The 13,235-nt window shown below is 43.1% G+C and overlaps 1 protein-coding gene across 1 annotated transcript in view; it reads left to right on the top strand.

The window, feature by feature from the left end:
- LOC146064750 (uncharacterized) overlaps window positions 1-9,481 on the top strand; it is a 35,311-nt gene extending 25,830 nt beyond the window's left edge. The window contains exons 14-22 of the mRNA XM_083178582.1: window positions 2,519-2,630; window positions 2,809-2,978; window positions 4,187-4,260; window positions 4,601-4,728; window positions 5,568-5,757; window positions 6,991-7,129; window positions 7,512-7,614; window positions 8,602-8,688; window positions 9,399-9,481. Coding sequence (XP_083034708.1) covers window positions 2,519-2,630; window positions 2,809-2,978; window positions 4,187-4,260; window positions 4,601-4,728; window positions 5,568-5,757; window positions 6,991-7,129; window positions 7,512-7,614; window positions 8,602-8,669 — 984 coding nt within the window. The 3' untranslated portion in view covers window positions 8,670-8,688; window positions 9,399-9,481. The remainder of the gene's footprint in view (window positions 1-2,518; window positions 2,631-2,808; window positions 2,979-4,186; window positions 4,261-4,600; window positions 4,729-5,567; window positions 5,758-6,990; window positions 7,130-7,511; window positions 7,615-8,601; window positions 8,689-9,398) is intronic.
- The last annotated feature ends 3,754 nt before the right edge of the window (window positions 9,482-13,235 follow it).

Here is a 13,235-nt window from a genome sequence, read left to right as displayed (position 1 = left end):
TGGTACAGACAATGAGATCTACACTAGGGAAGTCTGTCGTATCGGCGGAGTTGTGCATGAAAATGCTAGGGCTCATGGCATCGGCTCTGGAGACGGTACAATGGGCGAGGTTTCATACCAGAAAGCTTCAGAGATGCTTCCTATCACAGTGGAATGGAATCACCTAACACAAAGGATAGTATTAACGAGAAGGGCGAAGGAGGACATAAGGTGGTGGTCATGCAGTCGCAGACTGGAAAGAGGAAGGTCCTTCGCCAAGACGACTCAGGTGGTGATTACCACGGACACAAGTATGATAGGATGGGGAGCAGTGTGTCAAGACCAGACAGCTCAAGGAGCATGGATACACGAGGAAAAGAGGAAACACTCTAACCTCAGAGAAATGAAAGCGGTCCTATGTGCATGCAAGAGTTTCCAGAACCAGCTTATCAACAGAGAAGTGGTAGTCAGGTCAGACAACCAGGTTGTGGTGTCCTATATAAACAAACAAGGGGGCACTCACAGCCTGCACATGATGATGGAAGCAGAAGAACTGTTTGCCTGGGCGGAAAACAACGTGGAGGATATACGGATATACGGGCAGTGTATCTTGCAGGCGAGGAAAATGTAGTGGCAGACGGCTTGAGCAGGACAATGTGTCTACCAGGCGAATGGGGCCTAAACACAGAGGTGTTCAGGACACTAACGAGGATATGGGGCAATCCAAAGATAGACCTCATGGCAACATACCAGAACAGGAAGGTCAACAGATATATTTCCAGATTCCGGGACCCACAGGCAGAGCAGTGGGACACTTTGACGGCAGATTGGCCGAAGGAACTGGGTTATGCGTTTCCTCCATTCCTGATAATACCAAAGTTCCTGAGGAAGGTACAAAAGGAAGGGGTAACCGTGATTGCGATCCTGCCGTACTGGCTCAGAAGGGCATGGTTTGCGCAGCTTCTACGTCTGGCAGTAGACGGACCGTGAAAACTCCCCAAAAGACCAGACCTACTGGTTCAAGGCAAAGTAAAGAGACACCAACCGGAGGATTGGAACTTGATGGCGTGGCTACTGAAACCAGGGCGCTGCTAGGCCAAGGGTTTTCGGAGCAGGTGGTGAATACCTTACTGAAAGCCAGGAAAACATCCACCTCCAAATCTTATTACAAAGTCTGGCTGAAGTATACATACTGGTGTAAGGAAAATAAGAGATTACCGGAGCAGATACCGACTATTTTAGAGATTTTGCAAAAGGGGTTGGAAAAACAACTAGCGGTTAGCACTTTGAAAGTGCAAATATCAGCCATGTTGGACATCAATATCGCGAGCAACAAATATATTCAAAGATTTATACAAGCGGCCAAGAAAATAAGGCCACGTTTTCATCAACCTATAGCTCCATGGGATCTAAACCTAGTTCTCAACGCTCTTACGCAGGATCCATTCGAGCCCATTCAAGAAATTTCATTAAGAGTTCTGTCATGGAAATTGGCATTCCTGGTGGCCATAACGTCCGCCAGAAGGGTGTCAGAGCTACAGGCCCTCTGGGCAGAAGAACCGTTTATGAATGTGTTTGAAGACAAGGTTGTAATGAGGACGAACCCCATGTTCTTACCCAAGGTAGTTTCAGATTTCCATGTAAATCAAGAGATTATATTACCATCTTTTTGTGCAAAGCCCGCAAATGCGAAAGAAGACAGGCTGAACAAACTAGACGTAGTCAGAGTATTAAAAGTTTATTTAGAGAGGTCAAAGAAGGTTAGGAAGACAAAAAATCTGTTCGTACTAACTGAGGGGAAGAACAAGGGGGAGGCAGCTTCCTAAATAACAATCGCAAGATGGATAAAAAGCTGCATTGCAGAAGCATACAAAGCAAGCAAGGGGTACCTCCAGAAGATCTGAAAGCACATTCCACGAGGGCAGTAGCAACCTCATGGGCAGAGAAAGGGGCGGCTTCCATATCAGATCTGTGCAAGGCAGCAGGATGGTCGTCCGTGCACACATTTACAAGGCACTACAGGGTAGATGTCATGTCGTCGGCAGATGCCAAATTCGGAAGAAAGGTCTGATCTGCGGTAATATAAAAAAAAAAAAATCTGTTCTTTTGTTTTTTTTTTTTTTTTTTTTTTTTTGTATTTCTAAATTAATTGATTGGATTATGTACCCGGCCCAGTGAGAATTGAACTGCTGGGGCATTTCCCATAAGTGATGGCTGCCATGGGGGAGGTAGAGGAAATATCAGATTTTTACCTGATAATGTGTTTTCCTCTACTCCACCATGGCAGCATAGTTCCCGACCCTAAAGATGTTATGATTTCTGTAAGCGATTAACTATTTGTGTTTGAGAGCTAGAAACGAAAGACACAGAGAGGAGGAGGAGCCTTTTCTGGAGAAGGGGCGTCTTTTTTTTTTTTTCCTTTCCAAAGCTACCCCATAGGGGAAGAACCCATAAGTGATGGCTGCCATGGTGGAGTAGAGGAAAACACATTATCAGGTAAAAATCTGATATTTTTTTTTTTTTTTTTTTCTCCTTCCAGGTGGTTACTGGGGGTCAGGTGGTAACAATAATACCATTGACCATAAAAGATCGGGGTGGAGCCACGCTGTATAACTTTGTTCTTGCCTGTGATGTACCAACAAATCCAGTTGGTAAGCTAAAGAGATGTTAACCTTTTTTTATTTTTTTGCCTGGCCATCTATTGCAGCCCCCACCCCTTCTTTCTTCCACCTCCCATAGAAGAAGACTCAACATAACTTACTGGTAGGGAACAACCCACAATTTTCAAATAACTTCTTTTTTTTTTTTTTTTTTTTTTGCTGGTCCCAGTTTGTTTTCCAAATGGGACCATAGAAGTTACAGTAAAGAAAGTAAGCAACCTACCTGACATGAATATGTCTCTGCTGACCCTGAGGGACCCCAAATGTGGTCCGGATTACTTTAACAACAACACGGCACATTTCACCTTCGCTGCAGACTCCTGTGACACCACAAGTCAGGTAAGACCATCCCTGAGGTTGTTTATTTCCCCTTTATCTAAATTGTCCATTAGCCCAACTGCCATGGAGACTGAGCAACATCTATAAACATTCTATCGGATGAGGAGTGTCATGGGTGCTGTCACTTAAACCTTCAACTCTAAAGTAAATTCGGACAGACATTGATTTGGCAGAGAAACTGGTAGCTAACTTATTAAATGCAACATCAATGTAAGTATATGGCAGTGGCGGCTCCTGCTATAGGGATGCAGCACCTCCAGTTAAAATCCTACCAGAGCTCTGGTGCTGGCTGGCTGTCTGTGTCTGACACGCTGGTAACCTCCTCTCACCAGGCTCCATGAAGCAGCAGGGCAGACACCGCAACAGCCAAACTCTGTGGGGAGGAGTTCAGCATGTAGTAGATTCCTATTAGAAGCTGCTACTGCTCATCACACACAGCTGGAAACTTCCCCCCCCCCCCCTCCCCCTCTTGGGCTGCCAGTACATGGAGCGATGACAGCAATAGCTTCTAACAGGAAGTCATTCTATGCAAATCGCCAGAGTTACAGTGCTTCCATGGGCTGCTGTCTGTGCAGCCCAGCAGAAGCAATTCCTCAGCAGTGAGCATGCCCAGACTTCAGTGAGTCACTCAGTGTGATGCAGCTGAAGGAAGGTATGGATTGCACCAGAGAGGTGCATGGAAGTTTATTTTACTTTAATAATATTTGTGTAGATCTTTGGAGTATAATTTTGTGAACTTTAATATTAAAGTTATTAAAAGTGTGTATTTTGCTCTGTACCTGTGTTTGTGTGCATATGAGTACATCATTTATTTAAAGTAAATGCATACAAACACAGGTACAGAGCAAATCAAACTAGTAACCTGCAAATAATGACTGTTTGCAATGAGCAGTACCCAGGAAATTGCAGCCCCCCTTAAGTCTAAAGGCAGGAGCCACCACTGGTGTATGGTGTCAAAGAAAGGACATGGGGTTAAAGTAAGGCGGAACAGCGTTCCATCAGCGCTACAACAGCAGTTGCTTACCAGTCAATCCTGGCTGCCATGTCTGACCTCCCAGTAACTTATGTCACCTGGTGGCGGAACTTGGATCTGGCAGCAGGGGGTGGGGCTGATGTTGGAGATGGGGAAGTGGCTTGGAAACTGAACCTGGTGTATTGGCAAGCTGTTGTGGAATCCAATAATACACTTTTTTTTTTTTTTTTTTCAGTTTGAACAAGACCTGATGATTTATGAGAATGAAATATCCTACTACAGTGTTACATCTGGAAAACTCGTTTATGTGTAAGTAATAGAGAAACTTCTACAGGGTGCAGTTAAAAGCATCGATGTGTATGAAAGCCGATGATCAGTGACTGATCTGTAGCAAGAATCCAATGCCAGGCATTTTAGTCCTTCAACACTGAAATTTGCCCCCATATGGTAGACAATGACTTCATGCGATTTTCCATACAGATCGCTTCTCATCAGTAGCTGCCAGATGTATAAGGAACACCTTTTGTGTTTGTTTGTATTTTTGTTAGATGTAGCGCTCTTCCCACAAACGTTGCGTAAATCCACAGTGAAGTCTGTTAATGTTCTGGAGGGGCAAGTCAATGCTAACTGTTCACTTACTACTCTACAGCATGAATGTTACATGTGACTACAGCATTAATGGAACCTTAATATTAAGCTATGCTTATGATAACAACCCACCACCCAGTGGCCAGACTGCAATCGCTTCCATTGATCTGACTCTGAGACTAAGTAAAGGTAACTTTTTTTTTTTTTCTCCGCCTGTTCTAAATTTTTAGAACTCTCACTAGCTCCACCTGTGGTCTTGGCATTTCTGAGCCTACAAGCACTGATTGGTAGATAATATGCCAACACGTTTTTCCACCTCCTTAAGAGTGGGCTGCACCAAGCATTTGTATTACACCCCGTGACAAATCGCATTGATACTAATTGCATATGTACTAACATTGCTAGAACTGCCCTTTGCCAAACTAATTGCATATAAGAGCTGTCCTTTGCGAAGCAGCCCTCCCTGCACCCTGAAGGGGGATGTTCTGGTGCTAGGGATGAAGTGGTCACTGGTCTGGGAATCCCAACAGAAGGCTGCCCGGACATCAGGTGGGGAGACGGGCCAAGCCCTGGCGGTAGGGCTTTAATGCATTTGAAAACACAGATAATGGGGGTTTTACCACATTTTTCTATTTCATACATAGTGCCCGAAAAGTGCTATAGTCAAATGTTTAATACTATGCAATGCAGATTCTTGAAGGCGGCTTTCTAAATGAGGGAATTGTATATTGGCACCCCACCCATGAGAACCAATGTGTGGTGCTATAGCCCAAGCCTAAATGCTTTGTTAGAAACTGGAACCTGGATAATGTAGACCTTTCTTTATTCAGGTGATGGAACACCCAACAGGGCAGGGCATTGCTATAGCTTATGGCAATATTCAAGCAGGAGATCCTATTGGTCCAACGTGAATATCTGATGTTACATTGTGAAGATCATTGATACGCTATGTGCATGCTGAAGTCTCAATTAAATGTAGGGTTTCTTTTTGTAGGCTTAACTTTTTGTTTTGTTTTCCTGCTCCCTAGACAGTACCTACACTACATTCTATGGAGAGATGGATTATCCAGTTGTGAAGTACTTAAGGGAAGCCCTGCACTTTGAAGTTGAGTTCCTGTACAGCTCTGATCCACAGTTGGAGCTGTTCTTGGACAGCTGCTGGGCTACACCCACTTCTGAGATGAGCAGCCTTCCCGCGTGGCCCATTATCATAAACAGGTGAAATGACATCTGCCCTCTCCCTATTGCACTGGAAATCCAGAATAGCCTGGAATGGTGGGCAAAGGACCAACACTGTGGTCTGCTGTCTACAGATCAGAAGCGGTACTGGCACTGTTAATACAGTTTTAATAATTGGACTACATTGATCTAGAAAAAGTGCTCTTCAACCTTCTAAGTAACTGTAACAGACAAATGTGTGTCTTCCTGTAGCTTTTTTTTTTTTTTGCCCCCTAACCTAAAAATTACCCTGAGGTCATAATAGCGTGCATGGGTTGTAGCTTGGTGTTGAGTTCCTGTAATGTTTCAAAGTGGTAACAGCTATGGAGACAGCCAACCATTTGGGTATTTAACTATTTTCTATACTAATGTACAGTAGGTCTTTTGCCAAAGCATCCAGAGTCATTGGGTATCAAACATTTGGCTCTGTACTTCTGTTTTGAAGTCTCAACTTGTTCCCTTTTTTAACTATGTAGTGCTGCATACAAGTGTGAGACTCTGGAACATGCTGGGTGTGAGATGAGGTTTTGTATTTCAGGGGGTATAATTACTAAACTGCAGGTTTACCGAAGTGGCGATATCCAGAACAATGAGATTCTTGCTACAGTCTAGAAGGTGTTGGCTAAAGTAGAATATGATTACTATAGACCACATCCAAGTTTTTACTTTATTTACAACAGGTGTGGCCAAATCTGTTGTCAAGATCTAACCGTTTAAGTGTCTCCGGCAACCTGTGGATCTATAGTAGGAATGACTGCAGCATGTTTGAAAATGTGACAGTTATACCCCTTTCAGACCTACTAGTGAACTCTCAGGGTAGATCCCTGGATTTTAGAGACCTGGGTGAATTGTAGGTGCTTGGGATCCGGGAGTGAAATCCCGGGTAGACCCTTTTAGATATTCGTTAGTCCCAGGTCTATGTGTGTTCATGGGAGGGGGGAAAATAAAAGTGTTTTGTGTATGTCTGTCTGAAAGGGGTCTTGGTAATGACTATAGCTGTGCACCAGCTAGCTGATTTGGAAAAGGTGGACCATTGGTAGATATCGAGGACTGGTTTGGCCACCCCTGTTCAAGAAGGTAGCAAGAATCTGGTTCTGGACAGCTCCACTTCTGTAAATACAATATACACCACTAGCTACAAGTAGCAGCTGATGTTAATGCTGTGTCTAGTATTGGGAACATATCTGGTGGTATGCGCTGATAACTATATATACAGTATGCTTTGCCTTGCAGCTGTGACTATAATGAGCCCTACCAGACCATCTTCCACAAAGTGACTGCAGATTCCAGAGTACAGTTTCCATCCCACTTCAAGAGATTTGAAGTAAAAACCTTTACTTTTCTGGAGAACAACCAGCCTTACATGGGAGAGGTGAGTACAGTAAACTGGTCCATGCATTGGCTTTCCAAACCTGGCCCTCTGTAGGTTTGGAAGCATGGGACTAAACCGCAATGTCCTCAGATTGAGCTGCGTGAAGCACCGATAGAATGTTGCTGATGACTCGTGCACAACCAGCGATCTGGCGTATACACTGGATGATCGGAACATTTGTGTAATCTGATTAAGACTCAAGTAGATATTCATGCTAAAATGCCAAAGTTCTGTATTCCTTCCCTGGCAATATTCACCCAGCCAATAGGCATGAAGAAGGAACTCTCCAATCAGAGAAGACTTCACGTGCACTCCTGCTCACGCATTGGCTGATGTCCATGTTTTTTTTTTTTTTTTTTTTACTTCTTCCCTTTTCCAACAGATCTATTTCCATTGCGATGTGATTATTTGTGATGCTTCCAACTTGTCCTCTGACCCAGTCTGCACAGGAAGTGGCGCTTGTATACCTACCAAGCAGAGATTAGGTAAGGGCTATTTGTCGTATGTCTACTGTAACTTGGTCAACCAAAGACCAGTATTTGACAGTGTGGGACAGTGTCTTGGGGGTGGAGGAGGAAACCAGACATCTGTTACTAATATGCAAGTCAGTCTGCTCTGCACCCCACCCACAATGGTTAAATGACTCCTTTCACCACTGTGGAATGTGATTGTTGGGTATGTGGTGTATAGTTGAAGGTTTCAATTCGTATACCTTAATTTAAGGTTAAGAAAAAAAGTTATTGGCCATAAACTTGGCAAGGTATAGTCCGTATTGTTTTTGTACATGCTCTACAACCATGAAATTCTCACGCTGAGGACTTTGATATCTGACTGTAGGGAAGCTTGGAAAGAAACGGTGTAACCTTTCCAATGTGATCTGGAATAATATTAGTGCCCAAGGTTTCACTGTAGGATGCAATTTTTCTGGTGGGATGCATTAATGAACAACTGCAGGGATAGTCTCTAAAAGGAACCTGCTGACTACAAATGTGCAGGGGCCATTGCTGGGGAGATTTCTGGGGGGGGGGGGGGGAGCAACCAGCTGGTTTCATCTGCTGTGCAGCTGATAGACTACAGTGGGCAAGTAGTTAAAGGGCCAATCACTGGAATGCATCACATTCGGGAAGTTGGTAACTATGGCAACATTGCATTCTACCCCGCCAGTAGACTCCTATGGGGTGGTTGAGGCTGGCAGGAGTAATAGAGTAATCTGAGATGGCTTTAGTATCTATTGTACACTAAATATTTTGGGTTACCCCAGAGAACAGGTGTTTGGGGCAAATATTTGAGTGAGACTCTAAAGTTCAAGTTTGGGGTTTTTCAAAAACTCATTTATTTACAATGATTTCAGTCTAATCCCTCCCCCCCCCCCCCCCCCCCCCTGCTACTTAAGTGAAACATGCAATATAACAAGTTATATAAATGTACATGTCCCATAATTCTTGTAGTAACGGAATTGGCTGTTTTTCCAGGGCGTAGTGTAAAATCCAGTGATGCGCACAGATCAGTTTCCTCCAGAGCGATTTTCCTTCTAACGTGAATAGTATGACACATGCACTGTAAGTATCTGGTAGATCTTATACGGTTTTGGCAGCTTTACTTGACCTGTTTAGAGCAGCATTTGGGTAATTCAGGCTAAACTAGCTGGGGGACTTGTATTAACATATGGTGGTAATGTATGACTGGTAAAAAAAAAAAACCAAAAAAACTCCAGGCCTCAGTTATCTTAACAGTGCATGTTTTCTGTACTATGCTGGAGCATATTGAAATCTATAAATACTTTATAATCCAGATGTGGTAACATCAGTGGTGACTCTTGTGAGGTGGCCTGTTAAGCTGTGTACACACGGGGGCAATTTAAGCACATATTGCTGGCAATATGGTTGCTGAGCGACCATATTGCCAGTGGTTTCATGTGCTGCAAGTCCAATATGAATGGATTCCCTGCAAATCGTTGGTTTCTGGCTTGTCAGGAGCACAACTTTATATTTAGGAGCCTCCTGGCCATTCCGGGTGTGGCAAGTGCGTTTTTGTTTTTTGTTTTTTTATGTGGTAGAACATAACTTCTTCAATAGTGTCAATGACCATTTTGTGTACACTGTCTAGACGCGGGTTCTCAGTCCTCAGGACCCCACCCAGGTCACCTAGGAGGTGTACCCATTACTCACTGGTACTACTCCGTATGTGTGGGATCCTGGGGACAGAGTTTGAGAACTTGTGGACAGGACTTATCTGCTCAGCCACTAACTCAATCTACTTTGTCTTGCAGCTTGGAACCATCATCCTCCACTACTAAATATGTAATTTTTAAGGCACTTTTTTTGGTAATAAAAAAAGGATATAATGCTTGGAGTCTTCTAGTATTTCATGTATTTGTTGCACTAACTGCTTTTAAGTAACTAACTTTAACATCTTCTGGAGAAACTCCATTAGTCTACAGCTGAAACGGTGATTGCGGTTTCAGTCAACCGTGGCCAACATGCCTTTATTATTTTGGGATGGAAGAGGTGCTCCATTGAACATACAATTACCTACAAACTCTTCTCAGTAATGTAAACTTCAAATATATAGTTGGCTGTCGACCTAGATCAGTGGTTCTCGAAGGTATCCAAGAGTTTATGCTTGTGCACATATGGCTCACTTATACAATAGTGCCTACTTGGCAGGTAGAAGTTTCTTTGGTACTGTACTTTCACGGCTCCCACGATGTGCATCGTACAGGGAAAAATCGCATCGCAGGAGATCGCATGCGATGCAATGTCATTTTTCACAGAAATTATGGACATGAGTTGAAATCATGTAAAATGCACCCCAATGTCATTTTTCACACTGTACCACCCCCACTATCAACACCAACCCGAAGCGTGGCGAGCGGCGGTACGCGTCCTACGACCTTCTTCCTTTTTTTTTTTTTTTTTTTTATATACCCCCACTATCCACGTCGGCGTGGAGTTGAGAATAGAAAGTGTGGCGAGCGCAGCGAGGGGACACTGATACCTGTGATACGGGCTCGCTGCGCTCGCCACACTTTCTATGCTCAACTCCACGCTGACGTGGATAGTGGGGGTATGAAAAGGTCGTAGGACGCGTACCGCTGCGCTCGCCACGCTTCGGGTTGGCGTTGATAGTGGGGGTGGTAGTGTGAAAAATGACATTTGGGGTGCATTTTACATGATGTCAACTCATGTCCATAATTTCTGTGAAAAATGACATCGCATGCGATGCGATCGCATGCGATTTTATCAAAAATGCATTAACACGGGAAAATCGCATACCATCGCATGCCACTACATATGGCATGCGATGGTAGCCGTGAAAGTACACAAGTACCGTTTCTTCTAAATGTTTTAATCTTCCGCTGGCTACGAGACTTAGAACTCTGTATATTTTAGGGCAGATCCTGTTCACATTTATGATAAGAAAATGCATTCCCTGGGTCAAAGCACCAAACTCTCTATTCTGCATGACAAGTAGGCATTCTTGGTGGTTGAAAGTCCATATCAGAATAAATTACAGGCATGGGCCCTCAAACTGCGGCCCTCCAGATGTTGTGAAACTACAAATCCCAGCATGTCTTGCCACAGTTTTAAAACTCCCTTATAGCAAAACTGTGGCAAGGCATGCTGGGATTTGTAGTTTCACAACATCCGGAGGGCCGCAGTTTGAGGACCCATGATTACAGGGATTCAAGAGGAAGAATTTGATTGTTCTAGCACTAGTAGAACACTACAGCAAATAGAGAAACAGAGAAACATATCTGAAGAACTACAGTTGTGCTCATAAGTTTACATAACCTAGCAGAATTTGTGATTTTTCTGGCCATTTGTCAGAATATGAATGATAACTCACAAACTTTTCTTTCACTCAAGGTTAGTGGTTGGGTGAAGCTATTTATTGTCAAACAACTGTTTACTCTTTTTTTAAATCATCATGATGGTCCTGATCAAAAGCTTACATAACCTGGTGATTTTTGGCCTCATAATATGCACACAAGTTGACTCTAACGGGTTTGAGTGGCTACTAAAGGTAACCATCCTCACCTGTGATCTGTTTGCTTGTAATCAGTGTGTGTGTGTGTGTGTGTGTGTGTGTGTGTGTGTGTGAGGTCAGTGAGTTTCTGGTCTCCTGAAAGACCCTTGCATCTTTCATCCAGTGCTGCACTGACGTGTCTTGAATCTGAGTCATGGGGAAAGCAAAAGAATTGATCTGTGGGATAAGGTAATTGAACTGTATAAAACAGGAAAGGGATATAAAGATATCCATGCAATTGAGAATGCCAAACTATGAGAAGTGAAAAATTAGAGATTCTGTGGAAACATCTCATTCAGGTAGACAAACAAAAATTTCAGCCACAACTGCCAGGAAAATTATTCGGGACGCAAAGAAAAATCCATAAATAACTTCAGCTGAAATACAGGACTCTGAAAAAAAGTGGTGTGGTTGTTTCAAGATGTACAATAAGGAGGCATTTGAAAGTGCAGCATGTTATCAGAAAATACTGGAGGAATATTTGCACTCATCAGCCAGGAAGCTGCGCATGGGACGTACTTGGACATTCCAACATGACCATGAACCAAAACACAAGGCCGAGTCTACCTGTCATTGGCTACAGCAGAATAAAGTGAAGGTTCTGGAGTGGCCATCTCAGTCTCTTGACCTCAATATCAATGAGCCACTCTGGGGAGATCTTAAACGTGCAGTTCATGCAGGACAGCCCAATAATTTACAGGAACTGGAGGCTTTTTTGCCAACAAAATGGGCAGCTTTACCATCTAAGAAAATAAAGAGCCTCATCCACAACTACCACAAAAGACTTCAAGCTGTCATTGGTGTTAAAGGGGGCAACACACAGTATCAAGAACTGGGGTATGTAAACATTTGCTCAGGGTCGTTTCTATTGGTTTTTATGATTTAAAAGAGTAAACACCGTTCTTTGACAATAAATGGCTTCACCCAACCACTAATCATGAGTGAAAAATTTGATTTAACATTCATATTCTTTGACAAATGGCCAGAAAATCACATTCTGCTAGGGTATATGAACTTATGAGCACAACTGTATATCTATATTGGCAATACCTGTGGCATTAGCAGTCTTGTTATACAGTAGACACAAGTTTCAGGTGTGGTTTAATAACAAGGAATGTTACCTTTTTTGTTAAAATAGTTTTGTTCAATTACCTAATGAATTGTGTGTGGATTTTAATTGAGAAAAAAAAATTATGCCCTACATTACTGGGATGTCAAACTCCACACGCAGTATGCCTTCTTAAATTCAGTTTGTCAACTGACATACCGCCAGCAATCCACTAGAGGGCGCTTTCTGCTGCTTCCACTATAATGGTATGGTGTAATGGCTACACTAGATAATGAGTGAAAAATCTTGGTGTGAAAATGATACCCTATTGGAATAGGGATATTTTAACTCTGTCCTGTCCATTACTGCAATAAGCCTGGCCATGTGTTAACACTTTACCCATAAAACTGGGCTGGTGAGAGTTTAAAGGGCCTCATTCACCAGTATGATAGGGTTCTTTTTCACACTTACAACCCATCCGGCTGATCTATACACAATTTGTCACTTCTGTTCCGACGTTCACCATGGCTGCCACAAGGATTTGTCTTCTCCAGGGGTAGTGAATGGCATTGCATAAAATATTTGTATGCAAAAAAACTACAAAATCTCAAATGGCTCCAATGTAAAAACCAGCACAGGGGTTTGGCCATGGGTGCAGAGTGCGAATGAGTTAAAGCTGACTCATTTATGATAGATACAGGGAGGTGAGCAGTGCTGCAGGAATCTGCATTCCCACAGCACTGTTATCCGAACAATGCAGCAAACCGGTATAATTGGTATAGCCATACAGATAATTAAGTAAATAATAAAAAACCTTCACCAGCTAAAATGGCACAGTTGGAGTGTGAGGAACTACATAAAATACTTCGGATGTGATACTAGCCACTGGGTAGTTAGCAGGTAGACTACATAGCAGGCCATCCCCTCAAAACATGATGTCAAAAAGGGGTCAAATGAGATGCTGGGCAGCAGTTGCTGGAGGCAACCCACCATTCCCTTTAACAGGTATGTTCCTTTTGGCCCCTTTTT

Source organism: Crinia signifera, chromosome 3 (genome assembly GCF_055691185.1).
Source record: "Crinia signifera chromosome 3, ASM5569118v1, whole genome shotgun sequence".
Taxonomy (NCBI): domain Eukaryota; kingdom Metazoa; phylum Chordata; class Amphibia; order Anura; family Myobatrachidae; genus Crinia; species Crinia signifera.
This window is presented reverse-complemented; position numbering and strand designations above follow the sequence as displayed.